The 25,442-nt window shown below is 44.0% G+C and overlaps 1 protein-coding gene across 1 annotated transcript in view; it reads right to left on the bottom strand.

Moving 5' to 3' along the window:
• Positions 1-5,695: 5,695 nt before the first annotated feature.
• The window catches only part of Hal (histidine ammonia-lyase), a 28,835-nt gene continuing 9,088 nt past the window's right edge, over positions 5,696-25,442 (bottom strand). Inside the window, exons 12-20 of the mRNA XM_028783044.1 lie at positions 24,865-24,960; positions 24,706-24,764; positions 23,525-23,605; positions 20,903-20,968; positions 20,661-20,826; positions 15,906-16,040; positions 8,219-8,327; positions 8,051-8,120; positions 5,696-6,227 (exon numbers count right to left, since the gene is read on the bottom strand). Of these exons, the coding sequence (XP_028638877.1) occupies positions 6,087-6,227; positions 8,051-8,120; positions 8,219-8,327; positions 15,906-16,040; positions 20,661-20,826; positions 20,903-20,968; positions 23,525-23,605; positions 24,706-24,764; positions 24,865-24,960 (923 nt within the window). The 3' untranslated portion in view covers positions 5,696-6,086. The remainder of the gene's footprint in view (positions 6,228-8,050; positions 8,121-8,218; positions 8,328-15,905; positions 16,041-20,660; positions 20,827-20,902; positions 20,969-23,524; positions 23,606-24,705; positions 24,765-24,864; positions 24,961-25,442) is intronic.

The following is a 25,442-nucleotide window of genomic DNA, read 5'->3' as shown; positions in this document are numbered from 1 at the left end:
TTTGTCTCTTCTCTCTCTCTCTCTCTCTCTCTCTCTCTCTCTCTCTCTCTCTCTCTCTCTCTCTCTCATTTGTTTGGTTTTGGCTTTTTCAGATAGGATTTTTTTTTCCTGAAACTTGCTCTGTAGACAAAGCCAGCCTCGAACTCATAGAGATCCACCTGCCTCTGCCTCCTAAGTGCTGAAATCAAAGGTGTGCGCCACCACTGCCAAATGCCTTAGTCCCTTTCAAAGACAACCCTCTAGCACATGTAAACCAGGACGGTGAGAGACACCTGAAATTCTAGCACTGGGGAGGTGGAGGTAGAAAGAGTCCCAGGCTGGTGGCTTGGGCTACTTGTTGAGACCCTGTATCAAACAGACAAATAAGATAAAAAAAAAAAAAATCAGAAAGGAGAGGGAAAAGGAACACAGGCCTATAGGCCATCTTAGTTCAACTCAGTTTCATCTCTTTGGCTGCCAAGAAGTTGCTTGTCAAGAAGTTTTGCCCTTTGGGAGACAGTGTCATCTTTCTGAGATGAGAATGTGCAGGCCAGGTACCAGGATGGGCAAGCTAATATGTTCAGGGAAAAAAAAAAGACACACATGAAGCTCTCATCACCGTGATTTTTTTTAAATCTGTCTAGAAAATGCAGAGGTAGCACCCTTTCTGTCTGAAGCTCTAATTCTAACCTGGGCATTGCCTTTGGAGAATTTATGATCCTATTTAGTCAAAATGGAAATTAGAAAGTAAAGGCAATGCCAGGCAATTGATAAACTGATAAACACGCTAATTTCATATTTAGATTAGTTTTTATCAGAAACTGAATGTTCAACTCTTGGTCTAAGAAGAAGCAGTTGAATGGTGAGGCAATGTCAGCCTCTGTTATGGGGTTAAAAACCCAGAGACCACTCTACATGGCCAAAGTCTGGACTGAACATCTGTATTCAGCCAGCAAACCTCTGCCTAGTGAGAAACACGTCTCACAGAGCTGCCTCCAGTGTATTACCAGTATATTAAGGGGAGGTTTTTAAGAGACAACATAAAAGAACTACATCCTGGTTGGCAGTGGCAGGGAGAAGCAAGCAAGCAGTTATACAGAAGCCAAGACCATGCAGTTAGCTGAGCATTTCAACCCTAAGTCTCTAGAACAGGGTTGGGGTGCTTTCCCGTGGCACTTTTTAGGGATGGAGATAGAAACTAACAATGGCTTCAGCTGAGACAAGATGGAGAAGACTTTGCCATGTTAGACATCTTAACAAGGACTCTTTTTTTTACTGATGGGAAATTACTCTAAATGTTAGAGTCTAAAATATGAAGCTATATGTTTTTCAATTGGTTCTATAGAAGCCACCATGGGCAGGGGTGATCTAAGAACCCATGTGGTAGAAACTACCCTGTGCCAGTCTGGTCTTACTTAGACACTCTCAGGAACTCAGAGATCCCTCCCCTCCCCCCACCTCAACTCAAAGCCCAGCTTCCCCCAGCTGTGCAGTTAGCATGAATTATGCTCTCCATGACCTGCTTTCTGATTGGTTCTTCACATTACTACCCCATGGTATTTTTACACATGGCAATCATTTGTTTTCTAACCAGGCTCCCTGCCTGGGCTGTAAGTTGTCAAGGGCAAAGACTCAGGTTGATCTTGGTTACCTCTTGTTTAGAAATTCATCCAGCAAGTCTTAACTGCTGAGCCATTCGTTGCTCCAGTCTCATGTCAAATAACATTTTTTTAAAAAGAAATTGCCACATAGGAAACCACAGGAGTGATTTCCTGACATGAATATCTTTCTGACACTGAAGTGTCCTTGAATTTCTTCTTTTTCTTCCTTCTCTGACTCCCACCAGCAAAGGCCAATCCGGCCACACCCCTCAGGCCTCCAAGACCTCTCCTTGATTAAGTCTATAAGGAATGAAGAGTTCCCTTCCTTGTGGTTTTATTTCCTACCCCAGCTTCTCCTGTTGTACATGGTGTTATCAAAGGATGTAATTGCCTGACTCTCACATGCCTTAATGCTGGTCTGTACCAAACCAGTGCCCTAGCTCATCCCTCCCTAGGTACACATCTCAAAATGAAAAACTAAAAAGACGACTGGGCATATATAGCTCAGTGGTAGAGCATTTGCCTGAATGTATGAGATCTGAAATTCAGTCCCAAGGGAGGGAGGGAGGAAAGCAGGGAGGGAAGGATGGAGGGAGGGAAGGATAGAGGGAGGGAAGGAGGGATGGAGGGAAGAAGAGAGGGATGGATGGAAAGAAAGAGGAAGGGCAAAGCAGCTTTTTCAGCTCACCATTAGAAATTCGGATGCAGGACAAGTCCTCTTTGGTATCAACAACTCTGCCTCGTAATGATCCAGATCCCCTCCTGCCTCTGCTCTGCCATCCAGCTATGCCCTGGGTCTGGCTGTCAGTCAACAGCCCCAGATCTGTATGTCCTCACTCAGGTCAAGCAGAAGAGAAAGATGACTTCCCAAGCTCTCCGGAGATAAAATGCTTTCTCGGAAGTTGTAGATACATTCCTTCGCGTCATTTAGCCCTGTTCCATCCCAGACCTTTCTTGAACTAAGCAGCAGCAGAAAGGACAGAGCCATCTATGCTAACGTCTATACTAAGCATGTTTACCTCTAAGCCCAGTGAACACCCTCTGCTTTTGTTTGTTTTCAATGTTCACGTCTAATACAACGGTAGCTTTAACAACGGTAATCAAAAAGGGCAAAATGACCAATTGCTTATTTTCGTTGCTTGTTTTTTTGATCAGTTGTTTATGACAGCAAATCAACCTTCCTAACACCATGCAAATTCTTTAATCCAGTTCCTCATGTTGTGGTGACCCCCCCACCATAAAATTATTGTTGTTGCTACTTCATTACTGTAATGTTGCTACTATTTAGACTTGTGAATGTGTGTTTTTCAATGGTCTTAGGCAATCCTTGTGGGAAAGGGATCCTGACCCACAGATTGAGAACCACCATTTACACTCCCATAACATCTAATAAAAATATTATAATGACCAGACCCAAAAGTAAACACACATATAATATAATATGGAAAGTATCTCTTTTTAAGTGTTTATTGGGTTTTATAAATTGGATAGATTATTTGATAATGGCGACAGGTCTCAGTCTCCGGCTCGCTGAGTGGCTTGTGTTGGTCACCAGGGAGTCAGCAAATGTACCAACAGAAGTTTTGGAGGACCTTGTGCTTGCCTGAGGACTCACCTTCTCCTGCTGCCCTAAGAAGCCCAAGCAAGCACCCTGGAGAAGGAAACCTTGATATGCCAGCTCGTTCTCCACCACTCCACAGCAAGGAACAGCACTGGGCTCAGCCCATGGTCTAAGACCTGTTAACCTTTTCTGACTGTATCTTTCAGACACTTGGAAAAGGCTTTCTCTAAAGAGAAAGAGGTGTGTCTTAATTAGCGTTACTTAACAATATCACACAACCCCAAGTCAACTGGGACACTTCAACTCTAGGACTTACCAGATCAGATTGGCCTGTGGCCATGTTTGCGAAAGATTATCTTGATTGCTAATTGGTGTGGGAAGGCCCAACCCACTATGGGTGGCATCGTCTCTAGGCAGATGGGCCTGGACTGTATATGAAAATTAGCGGGTGACCCAGTCAACAGCTAGGAAACAATGTTTCTACAGAGTGTTGCCCTGACTGACCTCTGTGGTGGACAGCCCATGGGAGTGTAAGCAGAAAGAAACCCTTTCCTCCCTTCCTGCTTTTGCTGGGATGTCTTCTCAGGGCAACAGAAAAGCAAATACGAGGTGTTAAACTTTGATCAAAATAAATACAAACAGGAGATAGGAGTGGAGCTCGGTGCCAGAGAGCGAGCATGTGCTCAACACACACAAGACCCTAGCTTCAATTTCTCCTCAAATCAAAGAACACAATGTAGCAAGCCATTGACACAGTTTGCCCCCCATGACCATATACTCTTGAACTAACAGAGCTGTGTACAAAACTGAGGGATGGAATCTGTCAAAGGACAGCAGGGCTGGATAGGGCACCAGCACTTCCAAAGCAGAAGTGGGAGCGGGCTTCTGGTGGAGTCATTGTCTGATTAGGTACAAGAGTACATAAGGGTGTGTGTGTGTGTGTGTGTGCATATGTGTGTGTTTACATTCAGCAAAAGTAAACACTAAGAGTAACCTGTAGTTAAGCCTGTTCCTGGGGCATGCATCTTGGGTCCCTGTAGTCTGTGGCCAGCTCCGGGTGCTGGCAAGTGTGTTGTTAACCAGCTGCGGTGTTTCTAGCCATGCTTTTGGATTTGTGTACATGCAGTGTTTTGCACGTTTACAGTGATGGGTGCAAAGTCATCAATCTTAGCCTCGAGATGCAGAGGTCACGGGACCCTTCTGACCAATTAAACAAAGCCTCTCCAGGAGGTCCTTTATCTGCTTGGAGGGGAGAAACAGAGATTGGGCAATACATCCTAGGGCCCAGTCTAACCTGTGTCAACAAAGCTCATTTTAATGATTACCTATTGCAGGCAGTGGGTTGGTCCCCACCCCCACCCCTCAAATGGCTCATCTGTGCAATGGGAGGCTGCTTAGTAAAGTCGCTACAAAAAAAGTGAGCTGAGTACTAAGCTGTGGGAAATGACAGAACTACAGACTTCAACTTGAGCACATCACCAAGCGTTTAGGAGCTATGTATAGTGATCTGAGAAATATGTGAGACAAGGGTAATCATTATATTCATCCCTGATGCCTTTTCATTCTCATAGGGGTGGCTCCCTGTAGTTAATAGGGCAAAGATAACCTCTGTAGATAGGTTATCTGTGTCCTATTAACTCTTCAGGCCTGCTCAATATTCTCTCGAACTTCTCTCTCTCTCTCTCTCTCTCTCTCTCTTTGTGAGTGTGTGTGTGTGTGTATGTGAGAGAGAGAGAGAGATTGATTGATACTGTGTGTATGACAGATAAATAGTAGGTAGAAAGAGAGATAGTCTGTGTGACAGATAGATATAGATAGATGATAGATGATAGATAGATAGATGATAGATAGATAGATAGATGATAGATGATTGATAGATAGATAGATAGATAGATAGATAGATGGATAGATAGATGATTTGATAGATGGATGGATAGAGAGATAGATAGATAGATAGATGGATGGATGGATAGATAGGTAGATAGATGATAGATAGATAGATGATAGATAGATAGATGATAGATAGATGATAGATAGATGAATAGATAGATAGATAGATGATAGATAGATGATAGATAGATAGATAGATAGATAGATAGATAGATAGATAGATGATAGATGATAGACAGAGTGTATGTGCAGGTGCACTTGCTCACGTGGGCATATATAGAGCCAAAGGTAGATGTTAAAGTGTCTTCTATCAATGCCCACATCATTTTTTTTGTTTGTTTGCTTACACCTGAATCTGGAATTCACCATTTTGCTAGAGTGGCTGAGTTGTGAGCCCCCAGGAGGCCCCAGGACCCCCCAGGAGCCATTTGTCTCTGTCTCCCAGAGCTGGGGCTCAGATGTCCACCACCACACCTGGCTTTTTTACCATGATGCCGGAGATCTGAACTCAGTTTGGCTCCTCATGTTTATGCAGCCCCTGAACCAGCTAGCTCCTCTTGCTCAAGACTCTTTTCTGTGACTCAGAAGGAGAGATTTAAGAACAAATTCTGACTTGAAGCATATTTGTCAGATGATGGTATAGCACAATCAGCCGAGTAGAGAATTTCCCAAGACAATTTTTTTTTCTTTTAAAAGTTCACAAAAATCTAATGTTTTTTTAAAAGAAGAATGCTCTGAGTTGATTTTCCTAATACCAAGAGTAAAGATAAACCTAAGGACTTGTGCTGCTTTTAAAAGTAGCCTGTTTATATCATCAAGAAAGAAAACTCCACGACCAGAAAGCACCCAGTACTCCTCAAACCACGGCAACAAGAAAACAAGAACAGGACTCTTGATTCAGCGACTGCTTTGCTGCCTTGACCTAACTAGAGTATGTTTGAAAAGAGATGAGTTCTCCACACCATAGGCCATTCCTGGGACTCTTCCTTCACCAGTGCTGTGCTCAGGTCAGACATGTCTGTTGTGCCCATCCTCAAGGAAGCAGAGGAAGCCAGTTAGAGATCGTCAGACTCTGGGATTGTGGCTGAATTCTTTCTGAGAGATTCTAGTGAAAATGCCGTTGGAGAAAGTGGTCTGGATTCTGGAATGTGCTCCATTCTGTATTTCTCGATGTACGGTGCAGCAACCTCCCAAACCTGAGTGGCAAAAGCAAGGAACAAAGTTGAAATATGGACAAGATGTTTTCTACATGCTACGATGAAACTTGACCTTTGCCCCCAATCAAAGCACCCTCTGTACCTGGTCAAACACGTAGCTGCAGCTTTCTTGCTTGTTTGTTTGTTTGTTTGTTTGTTTGTTTTCCTACCATTTGACACAGAATCTGTGTCAATTAGCTGCTGGATACATTAAAGGGTTTTAAGATACAAAGTCTAAAACTGTGCTCAGGTGTTTGTTTGTTTGTTTTGTTTTGCTTTTTAATGTGCTTAAGCTGCTTTCTCCTCCAGAGCAAAACAAGCAAATACAAGCACAGGCACACAGGCATGCGCACACACAAAACCCACCAGAGCCTTGGCAGCTCAGAGCGAAATGCCAGGTGCTCACTCAAGGGAAGGTACTGTAAATACCACAGTGTAAAACTTGGAAGCTGAAAGGTGGGACAGGGAATTTCCCCAAGTCTAGGGCCACAAGTATGCAAATATGCAAACATGCAAATATGGCCTGTGTCCCAGCCTATCAGAATTGGGTTCCACCCTTCAGCTGAGAACCATGGGATAGAAGCTGAGTTTGCATATGATGATAAGAGAGTCACATGCATAGCCAAGTTTTCCTTTTCATCTGCCAACCTAGTTTGTTAAGACTCCAGTTTTTTGGTTGGGGAGCGTCCTCCACTTCCCACCTCCCCACCTTCCCACCCCCCTCCACCCCCCAACCCCCGCCAATGCCCTCTGACAGCCAAGGAATCTCTCCTGCTCGTTCTATGACCTTACAAAATATATTCTCAGCTAGTGGCTCCTGCTTGAATCCTAACACCCTTGCTTCTGGAATACACTGAAGGAAGAAGATTGCTGTGAACTTGAAGCCAGCCTGGGCTGCTCAGGGAGTTCTGAGTCAGCCTGAGCTACATAGCATGAGATACAGTCTTAAAAAAAAAATCCAAAAAAGAACATTTATTCTTTTCAAGCTAGCCTCTCACATGCCTTTGTACTAGTGACAGAGAAGTGTCCCCTTGAAGGATATGGGGTTTACTTCAAAATAAGAGACACGAAGCTTACAAGGAAAGTTTTTTCCCCAGAGCAAAGTCACAGTTTTAAGGAAAATCAAGTAATTCTAGGGAATGGGGCACTAATGATTCAAAGGGGTGGGTTTAAAACATTAAAAAATGTACGTGTGTGTGTGCGTGTGTGTGTAAAAGGTATATGTATTAAATACATGTCATCCATACACTTTATATAGTAGATGTATATAAGTATGTATATAATATATACATATGGATTAATATGTATAGGATGTATGTGTGCCTGTGTGTGTATGTGTGTGTCTGTGTGTCTGTGTATTTTTAAAGATGGCTTAGCCTTTTAGGCATTTGTACCAAATGCCTAAGTCTATGGTCAATATAACAAAAGGAGATAAACAATAAAGAAGGCAGGCAGGCAGGTACAGAGGCACAGTAGAACCCTGGACTTCACCGTGCCTTCTTCCCCAGCGGTGTCAGCTGTGCTAACGTCAGCATTATTTTAGCATAGCAGAGGACATCTTAAAGAAGCTTAACGAACCACCGCCCTCATGCTGTCTACACACTCTATTTATTCCACTTGGAATCCTTCCATTGTCGGCATTTGGGTCCTATCTGGGTCTTTGGGGAGACTATCAAATGTCTTTTAGTCACCTGACAAATCAGCTTCTTTTCCTAGGAACAGCCGGGAGAGAATGGCTGAGACAGAGTCTCTTCACACCCAGCTCCCCGCCCCCCCCCATTCCTCCCCTCACCCCGACCCCCGCTGTAAAGTTGTCAGCTTGCCTTTTGGTCAAGAAGCAACCTGTGTGCTGCCTCGATGTCCGGAGCCATGAAGCGATCTTTTATCCAGGGCCTACAGAGAGAGCAGATCTAGGCATCAGCCACAATCCTGAGTCTGCAGACACCCACCCTTCGGAAGTGGGGCAGGTCCCAGAGACCTGTTGACTTTACCTTACAACGGAGCGCACCAGGTCGTACACCTTCTCCAGCGGAGTGGTTGTTTTCAGGGGACGCAGAAACTCTATGCCCTGGCAGGCCGCGAGGAGCTCAATGGCCAGCACTAAAACAAATAGGGAGAAATAACTTGTTGAAATCTTGCTTTCATCCTTATGGGGCTGAAGGTACCTACAGTTAGTTGCAACTCTCAGGAGCCGACTACATGGACAATTGGTTTTCTGTGCATTGATATAATGAAATAGCCTTGCTACTGTGCTTTTAGTTTTTTATTTTGTTTTTATTTTAAGACAGGATCTCAAGTACCGCAGGCTAGCCTGTAACTTATTTTGTAGCCAAGGATGATCTTTAATTCATGACCCTCCTGCCTTCATCTCCCAGTGCTGGCATTATACGCATGCGCTATTGCAACCAGTTTCCGTGATGCTGGGCTCGAACCCAGGGCCTGTACATGCTAGGAGGCAAGCACTATACTAACTGCATTACTTATGTCTCCAGTCCTAAGTCAGTTTTAAACTTCTTTTTCTAACTTTCTGGTTGTATCTTTATTGATGAGCTGGAAAATCGAAGCATTTAATAGGATAGATTACCAGCCTCCCTAATCTGCCAGTTCCCCCACTCACCAAGGTTTGTCTCCGGGTTTATGTCAGACGGATAGAGAGGGAGGTCTGCATGAGTACCCTGATCCCTGCTTGGACCCCGAGTTTCAATAAATAAAGATATGACTTTTCTTCTAGGTCCACAGTGGGTTATTTGTCCTTTCTCCCTTGTGACCTTTCTGTACTCACCTGAATTTTTAATGTGCTTCATAAACCGAAAGTCAATAAGACAGATAAGTTTAATAGACTGTCTGGGATAACCACTGTGAACTGAAGTTCTTAGTCAGGGGGCGGGAGGGAGGGGATGAGGGAATGGAGGGAAGCCATACTTAGGTTAAAGATTTAATGAAGCTAAAGAACTGATTAGAACGTTGTTATTATTAAGGATTGAAATGCTGTAAATTAGCCGGGTGGTGGTGGCGCACGCCTTTAATCCCAGCACTTGGGAGGGAGGCAGGTGGATTTCTGAGTTCGAGGCCAGCCTGGTCTACAGAGTGAGTTCCAGGACAGCCAGGGCTACACAGAGAAACCCTGTCTCGAAAAACAAAAAAAAAAAAAAAAAAAAGAAAGAAAAAAAAGAAAAAAGAAATGCTGTAAATCAAAGTCCAAACCATCTTGGGCTGATATTAATCCCACTTAATGCCCATCAATGGCTATTAGTAGCTAATCAATCTCTGTGTCTGATCTATCATCCTCATGACTATCATGTGAAACCTTCCAGGACATAGTAACTTAGTGTATCACCATCTCCCTCTGACCCCAAAACTAAGAATGGCACCAAATAGTATCTGGGACTATGGCAGAGAATTCTCTGCTCTGTGGTAACCCAGCTACCTGATGCTTCCACCTGATGCTTGGAAAAATGCCTGGATTTGGGACACTCTTTTTTTCTAGCACTATAAAAAGTCCATCCTCAGTTACCATGTTAGAAACATGGAACTTGGTTGGTAACCTAAATCTATGTTCCTAGCCACTCAAAGAATCCATTCCAGAAGAAACTATCTCTTATCCCCTCTGCATTGAGGGCTGTTTCTTATGTTTAGTACTGAAGATAATGGACTTGAACCTGGTTTTAGATTCCGTCACTGACATTAAGACTGTACAGCTTTAGGTACATTGACCTCTGCTTTGGTTGCCATATTTGCCAAATGGGACTAATGCCTCCCTAGGGTTACTATCCTATATTGCCATATTATAAGTTAAATGAGTTACAAGATTGGGTGCGGGTAGAGAATGTATGGTACATGTTGTATTACTTCCAAAGAGGAGTGGCTTTGCAATGTGTTCCCCCAAGGACCAAAAGCAACAAGGAACACACATTTGAAAAATAAACATGAAACAGCTTTGAAAAACTCTAAAGATGCTACTTGTGACACATTTCACTCTGTAACCAGAGGTCCTCCTTAAATCCATCAGCTGTGCCAGGGCTACAGTGTATCTTCATCCACATGGATGCTTTTTAGACTGCGTTCTTTTGAAAGCAAGCCCAAGGGCTACCCTAACTAAGCAAGCTGTCATTCAAGCACATTGGCAATACCTGGTGGATCATGGAAATGCCCTCTCGTTTTAGGATTAATGTCTTCATTTAAGTAAAATTCACATGGATTAAAATTATCCAAAGCATGTCAGCTTTTAAGCCTTCAATAGCGGTGCTACTATCTGTGTAACCACAGAGCTTGCGTATAGAATAAGGGACTGGAGGAGGAGGCAGTTCTAAGGTAGGGGAAATAGAACGTATGGCTATTGAGAGGCAGTCTTGGGAGGACTGCAATAGGAAGATTAAACGGAGAAGAGGAAGGGAGGGAGGAAGTACAGGAAGGGTCAGCAAACCCAAAGGGCCATTTGAGGGGTCCTATGAAAACCTAGTACAAGAGAAGATTCTTAAAATATATACGTGTGTGAAATAAATGTAAATGGAATCACCAAATAACAGAGGAGACAATGCCACAACTGAACATCTTACACCAAAAGCGAAGGGTTACATCTAATCGAGTTGTTGGCCAAAAGGAGTCCCATAGGATCCCCCAAACAATTCAGGCTATTTCCAAGTCTACTGGCAGCTTTCCACAAACAGACAACACCTATAAACCTCACTGAACTCATAGGAGTTGAGATGGTGCCTAGCAGGAGCCCTCACCCCAGTGGACTAGCAGTCATGGGACGCTGCATGCTGGTAGAGGAGAAAGCGAAACACCAACTCAGAAGCAAATCTCTCTGTCTACAATGGTGGCCTGCCTGCATGATACACTGGTGCACAGTGGCACAACAGTTGTGGGAGCAACCAGCCACTATCTGATTGGATTTAAGACCTGCTCTATGAGATGAAACCCAGGCCAGACACTGCTCAGGTGGCTAAGAACCTGAGACTCTAGGCAGGCCTAGAGAAAAACCAAATACCACTACTGTAATAAAAGAATCTAGCCGGAAAATGACTCCTAATGATGTTTGGCTGTACCCATAGATCAGTGTCTCACTTGGGCATCATTAGAGAAGATTCCTCCTGACATAGGTGGAAATTAATACAGTTCCACCCACAGCTGGATAACGCATGAGTGGGAGAGATCTTTGAACACTCAGACTTAAATGAGATGTCTTCATGGATCTCCCCTATATCCTAGGCCTCGGAGATCTATGCAGAAGAGAAGATAAAATGAATGTAAGAGCCAATGGGGGTAGAAGACACCAAGGAAATAGTGCCTTCCAGATACAACAGGACACACATACACAAAGTCGCACAGACTGTGGCAGTATGCCTAGAGCCTACACCGGTTCAAGCCAGATGAGATCTCAGAATGGAGAGAGGAAGTAGACACAAGCCCCCAACCCCTAACCCAGGAGTTATCTCCAATTGGCTTCTTGCAAAGGAAAAATTAGTTTTCTTCAAAGGAAACTCGTTGAGTATCCTACACTTAAGGGAAACTACACTTAAGGGAGGCCGGTGCCCAGCAGTAGACGGCCAGACACAAGGTAAACGCAATAGAATTGGTGAAGCTAACTTTTCGTTTTTATGGGTTTTGTGTATGTGCCTATCTGCGTGTGCATGTGAGTTCTGTGCTTTTTCTTTTTCCTTTTTTCTTCTATGTCTGTTTGCTTTGTTTTCTTCTGGGTTGTTTGTTTTATTGGCCTTTCTGTTTTCTAGAGAGAGAAAAAGAAAGTGTTTGTTGTTGAATGGGTGGGGGAAGATCTGGTAGGAGACAGAGGAGAGAAAACCATGATCAGAGGAGAAATAGTAACCAGAACAAATTTTACTCAGAATTAAAAAGAAGTAAAGGTATCCTAAACAAATAAATTACAGCACTCCTTAGCTATACTACAAATGAGTGTGTTACTCAGATGCGTTGAAAACATGTCGAGAGCTTTCAACCTACCATAGCTAAATGCTACTCTAAATGCATGACCCTGTCTGTAGAAATGACTTATCTTGACTTCACACTTCTCCCCTCCCTTCCCAGCTCTTCGGCCCTGTGTTCTCGGTGGCGTTCCCTTTGACCCAGTTTCCTACCTTCTTCCAGTAAGCTATTGTACAAGTCCTCTGCCACCCCCAGTTCCATCCAGGCCACGCTCCTGCACCTCATACCCCTGGTCACCTCCAGTGACCTCTATGCACAGAACGCCGTTCATCACTCAGCAGATTTCCGCCAGGTTTCAACATGGATGTCCCATGTCTTCATTACACCTCATCCTAAAACAACTTACTTTTTGCACACCTCCTCCCCTTCCCTCATAACAGTAATTCACTACACATACACACACACACACACATACACACACACACACAGAGAGTTGGCCATATATTATTCTTATCTTAATCTTGTGTTCTCCTTTAAGGATGCTGTTTCCAGTCCCTTCAGATTTGACCAGATGCTGCCTTTTCCTCCCTGTTACTCTACCCTTCAGCATTTTGTTAATGACTGCAAAGAGTTGTCAAGTTGGCCAGTGTCTGCTTCTCTGAATAGGCGTTGGTTTCCATAAGGGCTGAAGATGAGTTCACCTCACTCACACGCTTACCTACGATGCCTCAAGTGGCAGTGCCCTTCTACACTTTCCACACTCGCACGCTGCTTACTTGAGCAAGGATTCTGAGTGGGCTCAGTGATAAGCAGGCGCATGTGTCACGCTTAGAGCCAGCACTACTGGATTCCCCAAAATCTGGAGGTATTTGCTGACCATTTGTAATCAAATGGTCATGTTTGTAATGGAGCCGATGCTCGCTCGTTGCTTTGTGACTGAGTCTCCTTCCATTTCACAAACAGAGAACAACATCAGTGCGCTAGACAACCATCTGGACAGATGATGCCGACTTCACTGCCGTGCAAATATCAAAGCAATCAATCTGAACCAGGCCTGTCTAGTGAGACACTCCAGGCGGACAAGATTCTTGCCATTGTGGAAAGACGAACAAGGCCAGCTGTGTCAGAGGCACTGAGTGCTCCCAGAACAGAACAAAACAAAAAGGTGAAAAAAGAAGCGAGGTGCTGCCCTAGCCGAGGCCAAGGAAGATGTGTGAGAACTCTGGGCAGCTACATGGATGGAGTGAGGAAGGAAATAGAAACTCCTGGAGTCCGGGCTGCAGGCAATGTGTTTCCTGGCATTACAGGACATTTTTGTGGTTCTGGGATAGCGAGGGCATGGAAGAAGGGCAGTGAAAAGCTGATGTCAGATCGTGCCAGGCTTGCAGGCCTAAGGAATGGGGTCAATGTGGTTTTGAGTGCTGGAAAATAGTTGGCAAGTTCTCAGATGGGGCACCGTGTGGTCCAAATGACATCAGCAGATGCTCACCCTGTTCTTATCACTCGGCAACTGCACAGATTAATCAGAAGTAGGGGATGGGCTGGATTTTATGTGTCTGGAAGATGGGGTTGGTGTCTTGATGAACCAGATAGAAGATGTGAGTATTGGTAAGAGGAACTCTTTAAGGTTTTTCAAGGCTATAGTTTCACTGGAGATCCACCCAATGTGTGGACATTCAGATAAACACTCTGTTAAGACAGATAACAAGTCCTGCCCCGGATGTGGAGAAATGGGTGTCTTTAAATTCTGCCAGTAGACATGCAGCATTGTGCATCCACTTCGGAGAGGCATCTCCAGCTCCCCACAAAGGTGGGTGGGGAGCTACTGTATGAACCAACAATTCCAGTCCAGACAAATGAAAACACTCACCCCCATAAAAACTATTGCCTAGCAGACAAAAATGCACGAGCAAACGAGTCCTTCCACTAGGAGTGCATAAAGTAAACTCAACTGTTGCTCGGCACAAGCAGAGCAGGACAAACCCAGTGGTAACACAGGCTAACACACCAACAAAAACTGAAAGCAGTGTGTTAGGTAAAAGAAGCCAGCCTGAAAGGAACACACAGCGCATGATTCTGCTTACATGAAAGGCCCTCAACAGACAAATCCATGGGGACCTAAAATAGTGGTTGCCTAAGACAGGGGAAAATAGGCTGATGGGGTGTCATAAACTGAAGACTTCTGGGTTTGTAGGGTGCAGATTGATGAAAATGATCTAAGATTTATTGTTGCTCAACTCAGTGAATATACTGAAACCATTGAACTGTATGCTTTAGAGGAGTGGGGTGAATTATAAATGAAAATAGCTGTCTATAGAAAAAAAATCCTCAACTCACATTATCTTTTGCCTGTGCTATTCTTTCCTCATGGGACAGGACCTGGGCAATTCTACAACAGCTCAGAGACTCAGGGAGGCTATATCTAATGGGGCTATTGCACTGTCACCAAAGATAAACAGCAGTTGGAAAAGCAGAGAGAGGGTGGCCTTGGACAACTCTCCCAGTGATTTATCTCTGACAGCAGGGTGAATCTACATCTATTACATCTGTTGAATCACTTTTCAAATCGAGGTGACAATGTCATAAACGCTTAGGACAAAGGAGAGACGCCAAAGTAGGATCACAAAGAAGCTCCCAGAAAACCCAGAGTGCCAGTCTTCTTATAGGAGAACTTGACTGGTTTTCTGTTGAGTCAAAAGCCAGCAGGAAAACAGCGGGGGAGCCAAGGGTGATTCTAAATGAAGAGAGGCTTGGAATCACGACATCAGAATTTAAAACAGGGGCCAGGAATCCCCAGTGGAACAATCCCAGCATTCCACTGGGAAGGCTGGGGTGCTGCAGCTGGGAGCTTTCGAATTTATATTTGGTGCTGATGCCTGGCCCCAGCTGTTTAATTCTGTTGGATGTGATATGGTATCCTAGCCGAGAGGAAAGCATCCATAGCATGAGGATGACGCAGATACATGTGTTAACACAGATCGGGGAAAGCCCACACGGAAAACTACGGGCAACTAAGGATGCTGAGAACTGGACAAATAAGCCTTCCCCAGGGAAGAGCCCACCAACTGGCTGTGCAACAGCCTGAAAACATAGATACAACTGACATTATTACAGACCTGGAGGGTTATACTTAGGAATACATACACACACACACACGCACACACATATATATACATGTGCATAGACATATGTGCAGGCAATGACAATACAAAGGAAGGGGGCCTAAACTTGAAAGAGAAATGAGGGGTATAAGAGGGTTTGGAAGGGGAAAGGGAATTATAATCTCAAGAAAATATCTGTTTTTATTATTATTTACTTTTGATAGTGTGTGCGTGTGTGTGTGTGCACATGAACATGCGTGAGTGCCGGGACCGGGGAGGCCAGGGTTGGTAGATGCTTCTGGAGTTAGAGTTACAGGCAGTTACCCGACATGGATTCTAGCAACTGGACTTAACTTCTCTACAAGGGTGTTAAATGCTCTTAGTCACAGAGTCATCCCAAAACCACTGACAGTGAAGTGACGAACTATGTATGGACACCATGGAGATTTGCTTGGAAGTAATTTGGGGTGGGGAGGAGGCAAAATTTTGAGCTTTTGAATCAAAGTAAGGCTTGTGAGGGGGTTCGTGACTCAATTCTCGCCCCTCCTCCCTAGCATTTATGGGAGGGGCCAGAGGACCTGCATTCCAAATGAGTCTTCAGAGAATACTGGTTCTGCAGGTAGTGATTCAATTTTTGTGAAAGACCCAGAAAACTAGTTTGTGAATGAGGCCCACCTCCCACTGCTGGCTTTACCTTGTTCCACATGCTCGACGACCCTGAGGGCTTTCCTGGCTGCCCATCCTCCCATGGAGACGTGGTCCTCCGTGGCTGCACTGGTAGAGAGTGAGTCCACAGATGAAGGGTGGCACAGAGCCTTGCTCTCAGACACTGCAAGAGACAAGTGCCAGTAACTTAGCATCCCCAAAGAGAAACCCTGTCAAAATAGCACAGGGTTCCCCCAAAAGTCTCCACAGCATGGAAAGTCCTCTCCAGGGGTTCATGACCATAATCCAAGCACTAGCTGGTGCGGAGCCACAGGGGAAAAACACAGGGCTCAATATTCTCCCAAAGTGGGATCTTAAAATCCTGGTGAGTTCTGAAATAAGTTGAACATGAAAATGTGGGAAATGCTAATATTATAAAACCGTGACAAAAATACTAGATGCATTTAGCATTCTGGGAAGACGGGTGGGGGAAGGGTGGGGTGGAGTTTGAGTGATAAGACCAGTTACTCAAGATGGTTTGCTTACTTTGAGGGAAGAGCCAGATTAGAATTTAGGGACAGCATTGAGAACCAAGGTTGAGCCTGTAGCTCTTGGGCAGTACTGAGTAGCTGAGGAGGTTGTCTCCAACACCATGTAAGTAGATGTTCTTGGTATGAACAATAGCTTGCTGATAACCAGAGATATCTGGGAAGTGAGGAGCATCCTTACTGGGATGTCTCAAGCCTGAGTTCCCATAATTTTGCTACAGTGCAGATACTGAGTTTGGAATGGGCTCTGAGTTCCCACTGCTTTAATAAACTCCCACGTGATGCTATAGTGTTGACCTGAGGCTCTACACCTCAGGGAAGAAGACTGAAATTCCCAGATTCCTTGGCCCCAGTTCTAGATGTTAGGAAAGGTCAAACTTGAAGTCTTTTCTCCTTTTCTGCTGACCTAGAAAATGGCTCCTCTTCTTTTCTATGATCTAAGGCAGCTGCAGTTCTCAACCATTTCAAAAGGGTCGCCTACGACAGCCCAGATTTGCATGACGCTTCATAACACTAGCAAAATTACAGTCCTGAAGTAGCAATGAAAATAATTTTATGGTTGGGGGGCTTACCATCACATGAGAAACTGTATTAAAGGGTCACAGCATTAGGAAGGTTGAGAACCACTGGTGAAGGCATCCCACCCTGCCAGGATCCAGCTTTAAACTAGGGGGATCAGCTTGTCTTGGTTTGTACAAGATCTCTCAGGTTCGGCCACTAAAGATTGTATCTGGAGGGAGACCATACCTGAAGGGTTGTACTGACCAGAACCTTTATAGAAAATACAAACTTACGAGTTCCAAAAAGATAAAGGACTAGATAGATAAGGGAAGAACATTTTCAATAAGAACGCCATCATTGATGGGTAGTTTACGAGGCTGAAGTCATCCAAACCAGTCTTCCCAAGGGCCATCATTTCCTGTAGATCAACTACTGTTGCTCCACCGTAAGGTGAGAAGTCTCTGTGTTAGGGATATAGTTTAGAGACAGTGGAGGGCCGGGCGGTGGTGGCACATGCCTTTAATCCCAGCACTTGGGAGGCAGAGGCAGGCGGATTTCTGAGTTTGAGGCTAGCCTGGTCTACAGAGTGAGTTCCAGGACAGCCAGGGCTATACAGAGAAACCCTGTCTTGAAAAACCAAAAAAAAAAAAAAAAAAAAAAGAGAGAGAGAGAAGGTGGAGGGAGCAAACAGAGGATAGTGGGACAGAGAGGAAGGTGAACTTGTTGGTTCTTTCTTGGTTGATTGTATTGAGTGTTAGTGAGAAACTCAATTAAGGAAGGGCTTGAGAATGTATTATTGCTGGGTATGGTGTTGCATGCAGTCCAACACTAGAAAGTCAGAGGCAGGGGAATCTCTACAAGTTCCAGGTCAGCTTAGTCTACCTCTGAGTTCTCCACCAGCTAGGGCTACACAGTGAGAGCCTGTCTCCCAAAGAGATAATATTATTAAAGATAGAAATTACAGTTTACTTAGTCCTCATGTTGCTGCCAGAGCGCCAAGACTTTATATGTATGGTTAGTTCATTTACCCCACAAGACAACCCTATTAGGGACCGATGCCCTTGTGTGCTATGTGCAGCCGGGAGCTGCGGAAGTAACAGGATGAGAAGGCTTGCCAACACACAGTTACAAATGGCAGATCCGGTTTTAGAGACAGGATTTCTCTGTCCTAGAGCTCTGTAGACCAGGCTGGCCTCGAACTCACAGGGATCCACCTGCATCTGCCTCCCTAGTGCTGGAAAAAAGGAAGTGTGTACCACCACCCAGCCCTACTGGATGCTTTTAATTAACCATTATGTTTCCTAGTCCTTTGAGGTCAGATTGTTAGAGAAAACACACTGTGCTCAGCTAAATGGAATTGTTGAATAAAACCCACAGTGTTTGGTAGGGATTTTGTTGTTGTTGTTGGTGGTGGTGGTTTTGTTTTGTTTTGTTTTGTTTTGTTTTGTTTTGTTTTGTTTTTAGCACAAGTAGGTCCTAAGAAGTTCAAATAGAACTGGACACCCTACAGTTTTGTTTGTTGAATCTGCCCACTCTATTTTAGGATGAACTCAAGATTCTTGATATCGGTCAGTAGCAGGAGCAGAGAGTGGACCCCAGAGAGCCCTGAGTAGCCTCACTAGCCCTAGCAGCCTAGTGACCATCACACCTGGGAGGAGCTACAACTGCGGCAGTGTGCCCCAGCCACCATCATGGCAACCAACAGGATTTAGGCTGGGACCTTAGGCAGCCTTAGATGCACAGCACCTGCCTGGGATGGACAGTTTTCAGAACAGTAAAGTGATTCATTGTAAGAAACGGATATGGTTTTCATCAAGAGGAAAGACATCAAGAAAGATGTGCAGAGGCAGGAAATGCTACAGGCCCCGGTGGAGTTTGAGCCCAAGCCCAAGTAACACACATTACAACCATTGTAGACCCTCTTCGTGTAGTAGAGGTCCTCCAACAAGTTACCAGCAGGACCACCAGAGTAATGAGAGTTGGGGAGAGACTGAGGGCCTAAGAATACCCAGTCTATTCTAGACAGAGGTTTGCCCTTTCTACCTGCTGGTCTACCCTATTCTAACCCTCCTGTGAAGGAAGGCTAGATAGAGCATGCTGGCAGCTGAAGTCTGAGACAGCAAGGTAGGTCAGAGGGGGGAGGCAAACAAAGGGAGCAAAGGAGAGGAAGACAGGGAGACTGTATTTGAGGTAACAGGCCATGATTCTGTGGCAGCCCAACTCCCTAGAGACAGCCTAGAGGGGACAGCATCGATGAGGATAAGAAGACTCACAGAGATGAGATTCAAGATCAGCAGCCACCTCAAAATGTTGCAACTTCAATTCCAACCCGAATACCCAGAGACTCTTAAACCACAGGATGGCAAAGAGATACAAGCAGGCTGGTCCACCAGCAGAGGATTCATCATTAATGCAAAGCAGGGCGGGCTGGAATGAAGGCCAGCTTATCAGTGATTATATAATCAGTGATGATACCCCATCAGTCAGTTTAGTCATCAACAAGAGGAGAAATGAACATGATAAGTGTGTCCAACAACAGGAAGTATGAAAATGAGGGCTGAAGACCTTAAGGACCTGGTTGTTTGTTTGTTTGTTTGTTTGTTTGTTTGTTTTACCAGTTGACCAAATGTGGTAAGAACTATCTGCATTGTCTACGAAGCATGCTGGGTTTTTGGGGTGGTTTTTTTTGTTTGTTTTGTTTTGTTGTTTTTGGTTGGTTGGGTTTTTTTTTTTCTATTACTTTTAACTAAAGGCATCTCCTTTTGGTAATGACAAATATAGGCTTGGTTGCTGTTGTTGTTGCTTAGTTAATTTTTGTTTTGTTTCAATGCCTCGTTTTTTTCTCAAGACACCATTAAAGACTTTTTCTTTAATACATTGTTTCATATCTGGTTCAGATTTTTTAAATTTGTAACGAGTTTACTACTTGATTTTCTTTTAAGTCAACAAACTGAAAGTACCTGCTAATAAAGTTCTTAAATGATGATGGCGATGATAATGGTAGTGGTGGTGAATGAAAAAAAAAAAAGAGTTCATTAGAGTGAATGCACAAAATTGGGTATCGACATGCCTGTGTCTGAGATCTGCCCTACATCCAACTACTGTGCAATGTTGGGAAAGCCACCTAGCCTCTTGGGTCTTTGACTATTCATTCAACTGGCCAGTGGAGATTAACAGTGCCTCTCCGCCTCGTACTGTTGTTACGAAGGAATGAGGAGAAGTAAGCAAGGCCATAGGCACTAACTTTGTGGTGGACATCCCTCCGATGAAGCCCCCTGAAATCTCCAATCAGAAATCAGCTCCACTGAAGTTCAGTGTTCATGAGGCCTATTGCTTCTTGGAAGTATTTTTATATGTTTCAAGAACATCTTAATCTTCTAGTGGATCTAGTAGAATGTCTCCAAAATTAATCATTCAGTTTGCCATCAACTATATCGGTTCCGTCTCCACCCCTCTTTCCCCGTTTTGGAAGAAAAGCTACATCAGTGAAGGTCAAATGCAATGCTAGATTCCTCTGTCTGGGGGAATTGTCCATCTATGCCTGACTGTCCCACTGTTATCTTCCAGCATTACATTGTTCCAGTTTTCTTTTCTCTAAAAAATGTTAAGAGTCAACCTGCTTGCTACATTAGGCATGAAAGACAGGCTACACATCAAAGTGGAGAAACACCAGGCAGGGCTTCTTCCAAAGCAAAAGCTGATACTTTTGGGAAAATTGGGCAGGCTTGTGTTCTGACTAAGGGTAGCGTCCTTACCCAAGGCTGCTGCAGTGCAGTGAGCTATCATGAATCCAGAATTGAGACCCCCTTCAGCCACCAGGAAAGCAGGCAGCTCGCTGAGGGAAGGATTACACAGCCTTTCGATTCTTCTTTCACTAATTGCCGCAAGTTCATGGACGCCAATGGCCAAATAGTCCAGGGCCTAGAAGAACACCTCAGTTTAGCCGGCCTACACTGGAATGCACTTTCAGGGTTAGGAGCATGTTTAGAAAGCTTACTTTGGCTGGGTATTCACCATGGAAGTTTCCTCCCGAAATTGTTTCCCCTCGACTGGCAAAGACCATCTTTCAAAACAGGTTAAGGCTCAAATGTAACATCGTTGGCCACTTCAGAGGTAGTTCCTGTCCCCATCTGCTTATTTTTAGTATTGAGGTGACTGTCATTGTACAGCTATAGGGGGAAGGACAAAACTTCCCATAAGCAGGCATTGATATAAAGCAGTGGTTCTCAACCTGTGGGTCACAACCCCCCAAAGACCACTGGAAAACACGGATATTTACATTACAACTTGTAACAGTAGCGACATCACAATTATGAAGTAGCAACAACAATAATTTTATGATTGCGAGTCACCAAAACATGAGGAACTGTATTAAAGGGTCACATCACAAGGAAGGATGAGAACCACTGCCATAAAGAAACACACACACACATACACATTGAAGGTAAAATGTGTCCATATCATTGGGACCAAAAAGATGGGGCACAAAATGTTTTCTCTTGAAATCAGAGATGTCAACCCTTATAACTTTTATAATCTGCCAACTTAACACTTAGAGTCAAAAGTTAAAACTATGAACATGAACCACTTGTTTAAAATCAAATCCTATTTCCTCCATGGAGATATAAATCAATGCTCTATAGAAGCTGTTAAATAAAAGACTTGGTTGATGAGTATCTATCAAAATGTCTAAAATAACCAATGCTGGGGATGTTTTCCCACCCTGCCTTTTGAGTCCCTGCCCCAGCCTTCAACAACAGATGGTAGCCAACAGGTCCTACTGACCCACTCCAGCTGGAGGGAACTTTGAACTCAGTGTGTGATTGTCCCCAAAGAAGATAGTTCCAATCTATCACCCACATTGCTTGAGCCAACAAGCACCAGGGCAAAGACAGTAACAGTTCCTTTTTCCTGGTTCTAAAAGCTAATACTTTCTCTCTGTCTCTGTCTCTGTCTCTGTCTCTGTCTCTGTCTCTGTCTCTGTCTCTGTCTCTCTCTCTCAGCTTTATCTATCAACAATGCATTTAGTCATTCATCACCAGAGATTACATCTCTGGTATCAGCCAACCTCTGAATGACAATATTCAGACAAAACATTGTGTCTATAGTGTGTGCTGACTTTTTTATGTTATTAGCCCCTAAATAACATAACAACTACTAATGTAGTATTTACATTGCATTAGGTAAACTAGGGAGGAGATAACATATACAGGAAGCATGTAGGTTATCCTCAAGTATCAAAGAAAGTTGAGCATGCAAAGAAAGATTTTGCTATGGGAAGAGTGCCCTGCACTCAATCCCTGACACGCAGTCTTCTCTCTGTCCTCCTAATCCCTGCATTGACTGCTTTCTGCTCTAATTTAGAAACTGAACATGTCCCAAGTCTGTTGGTTGTTAGATTTCAGCAACTTCCAACTTCCCTAACACTGAGTGTAGTGGAATACTGAGAACCTGTTTCCTCCGGCAGCATCAGTACTAGAGGTACTCACTCTCACCTACCTGCAAATCAATAGGTTTTTTAATTAAGAAAGTAGAGGACTTGGGGCTGAAATTATGTCTGGGGAAAAAATTAAATAGAAAACTGTCATCCCCATCCAGGAAGTTTCTGTTAATGCTTTCCGTCTTAGCCTTTGACTTACACTTTAACTGTGCCTAACCGTGCCATTAAAGAACAAACTCGTCCTTTCAAGAACAAACCCATGAGCTGAGACTACACAGCATGCACGAAAACCAGTGTTCTTCCTGGGGAGTGCAGTGGTGTTGGGATATATGGGGCATTCTTAATCCCAAGGATTATTATGGACTTTTAGAGAACAGAAAATGAAATCCTGATATAGGCTTACAGGATAAGCACACTCAAACCTCGGGCGAGAAGCCCGACACAGCTGTTAAGTAACCAGCCTTCAGATCACCCGTCAGCCATTTCTCCAGTGTTCAGAAGGAGGGCAGCTGTAGAATGGGGAGAAAGGGCTCCTAAGAGGGCTGCCTATTTTCAAAGGCAGCAATGCCTCTGTGGAGACTGTACCCTGACTAATCACCTCAACTTCAAAGAAAAAACCCAGACTCTCTGGAGGGAAAGTGATCTCGTGAAGAGCCCCCCTCCCTCTACAGAGAATGAAAGTGTTCTTACTGTGTGCACAGAAACATACACTGCGGCCCGAGTCAAGCCCTCATCAGAAAGGAACCAGAAGCCTTAACCTCATCAGAAACATTTTGATGTGTTAGCATTTGCATTTTCTGCTTAAGGCATCCCACATCACCAGAACCAGGCTTCAGAAGTAAAGGCCAGCCTATGAGATTCTAACCACATAACAGCCTCAGCAGTGGGTTCTCAGCCAGTAGCTTCATGAAACCATGTCGGCAGATGCTGAAAGTGGTGCTTTCATCTTTTATGGGCCGGTGTTGAAAGCACAGCATGTTAGGCTCAGAATCTAAGAAGAGGGTCACAGGTCCAACTCTGACCTAGAAGAAGTCACCTAAGTGCTCAGCCTCAGGGACTAACTCATCTAACTACAGAACAGAATAACTCAACACGGACACCTTAAGAAGGATTGCGTAAACAGAGCCTATCTCAACCACCCAGAGAACACTGCAAATGTGTAGAACATTGAAAAGATACAGGATTGTCTGTGGCACTGTTCAGTTCTGTAGTAATGATGTCCTTCACAAAGGCTATTGTATCGTTCACCACACCGTGGACCTAAACACACAATCAAAATAAGACATATGATTAATACCCGATAAAAATGCTAATATTCTTGTTAAGAGACTGTCTTCAGGCTTTGCAGTTATGATCATAAAAAGTCTAACTGGCTTAGGACATGAAGACAACTGATAAAAGTTCTCAGTGAAACAAACTAGAATAAATACATTAAAATAAATACAAAAAATATATATTGGAGTAATATGCTAAACATTGTGATATAGGGAAAAACAGGCCAGCTCTAGCCACAAAGAATCTCACTAGGGATAGCATGTGGGCAAGTTAGGTTTCTGGTTGAAACAGAAACAGATTTGGAAAGCAGACCATGAAAGCTACCTTACCGTTCACAGGAAGTAAATAAGATACGGTAGCAATCTCTCGGATGTGAGTCCCAGGGATCACACAGACGGGCTATCAAGGGGATGAAGGTCATGATGATGGAGCCAGGGATGGCTCTTAGAGTAGCAGGGGCTCTTAAGCCAGGATTTATTCTCATGGCTCATTTGGCAATTCTTTCCCATAGATGTTTTGAACTATTGTTTTAATAAGGTACTTAAGTAGGACTTACTGAGTCATACAAAATTTACCTTAGGGAAAAACACCCTTCTATTCTCTCTACCAGAACTTGACTGACAAATCATTTCTTGAGATGGCTGTTATCTCTCATCAGTCAGATCATGCAAAAAAAAAAAAAGCTGCACCCATTTCTTACTTAAATTGTCTCAGGGATTCATATATGACTGTTTCTACTCGATCATAAAACACAGATAAGGTATTCCTCACGGACACTTGAATTCTGAAAGACAGAATGGAACTTTCCCATAAACATCTTAGGCTGACTGAGTGTAATCTTTCCCTCCTGGAAGAGCCACTTAACTGTTGTAGTCCATCAAATACAAGAAGTCAAGATCCAGGAGGCTTAGCCTACCCAGTAAGAAGCTGACAATAACTGGAGAAATGGAAGTATAAAACATACTAATTTTAACAGTAGCAGTAGGATGATTTAGATTGCATTTGGTCATGACATGAGCTGGCTTTTTTTCCCTATGAGTTATTGAGAAAGAGCCTTTGTTGGTCTCCTTGTTTCTTGATTTTACCTGTGGACAGCAGCGTAAGGTGTACGCATCCTGAACACGATCACAGAACCTGTGGCTTTCTGTGCAAGGAGGGGCAGGGGGAAGAAAACAGGCAACACATTACCCATCTCTCAAGGGCACACAGCACCAAGGAGCCCACTCAAACAAACTTGTCCAGACCTGCAATTTCTGATGGGTGGTGATCTGAGTCCAGGAGGGACCGGAATCGAAAAGCAACTTCAATTTGCCCGCGGTGAGGGCGGACAGCGTGGATGTCTGGAACGGAAGGAGGCAAACGAGTCAGAGCAATTCGGACATTAGAGTGAACCATGGAGGGCAGAGGACCATCCATACTGCTGGCCGAGCCCTCTGAAGTCCTGGGGGTTCTCACCTATCTCACAGAATATTTGATACTTCAACCCAAAGGCAAAATTTCCCTTATCTACTTGGTTGTCTCCATTGAACATGTTGTGGTGCTGACTGTCTGCAGAGTACCCTAGAGACTTCAGTCAAGACTCCAGGCCCACTCTTAAAGGAACTGGTCGGATGAGAACAGGGACCATGCATAGTGGCTTCATTTATCCGAGTCATTTTTGGACATTTTCCAATCTGCTTATCATTAACATGGAGTTATTATTAACTCCATTCATTAACTGTATCTAGATAAGATATGAATACTTATGTTTGCCTTCCCAATTTTCTTATCAGAGCAATCTTTTCTCTCTCTCTCTCTCTCTCTCTCTCTCTCTCTCTCTCTC

This window comes from Grammomys surdaster, unplaced genomic scaffold (genome assembly GCF_004785775.1).
Source record: "Grammomys surdaster isolate TR1022 unplaced genomic scaffold, NIH_TR_1.0 958, whole genome shotgun sequence".
NCBI classification, from domain to species: Eukaryota; Metazoa; Chordata; class Mammalia; order Rodentia; family Muridae; genus Grammomys; species Grammomys surdaster.
This window is presented reverse-complemented; position numbering and strand designations above follow the sequence as displayed.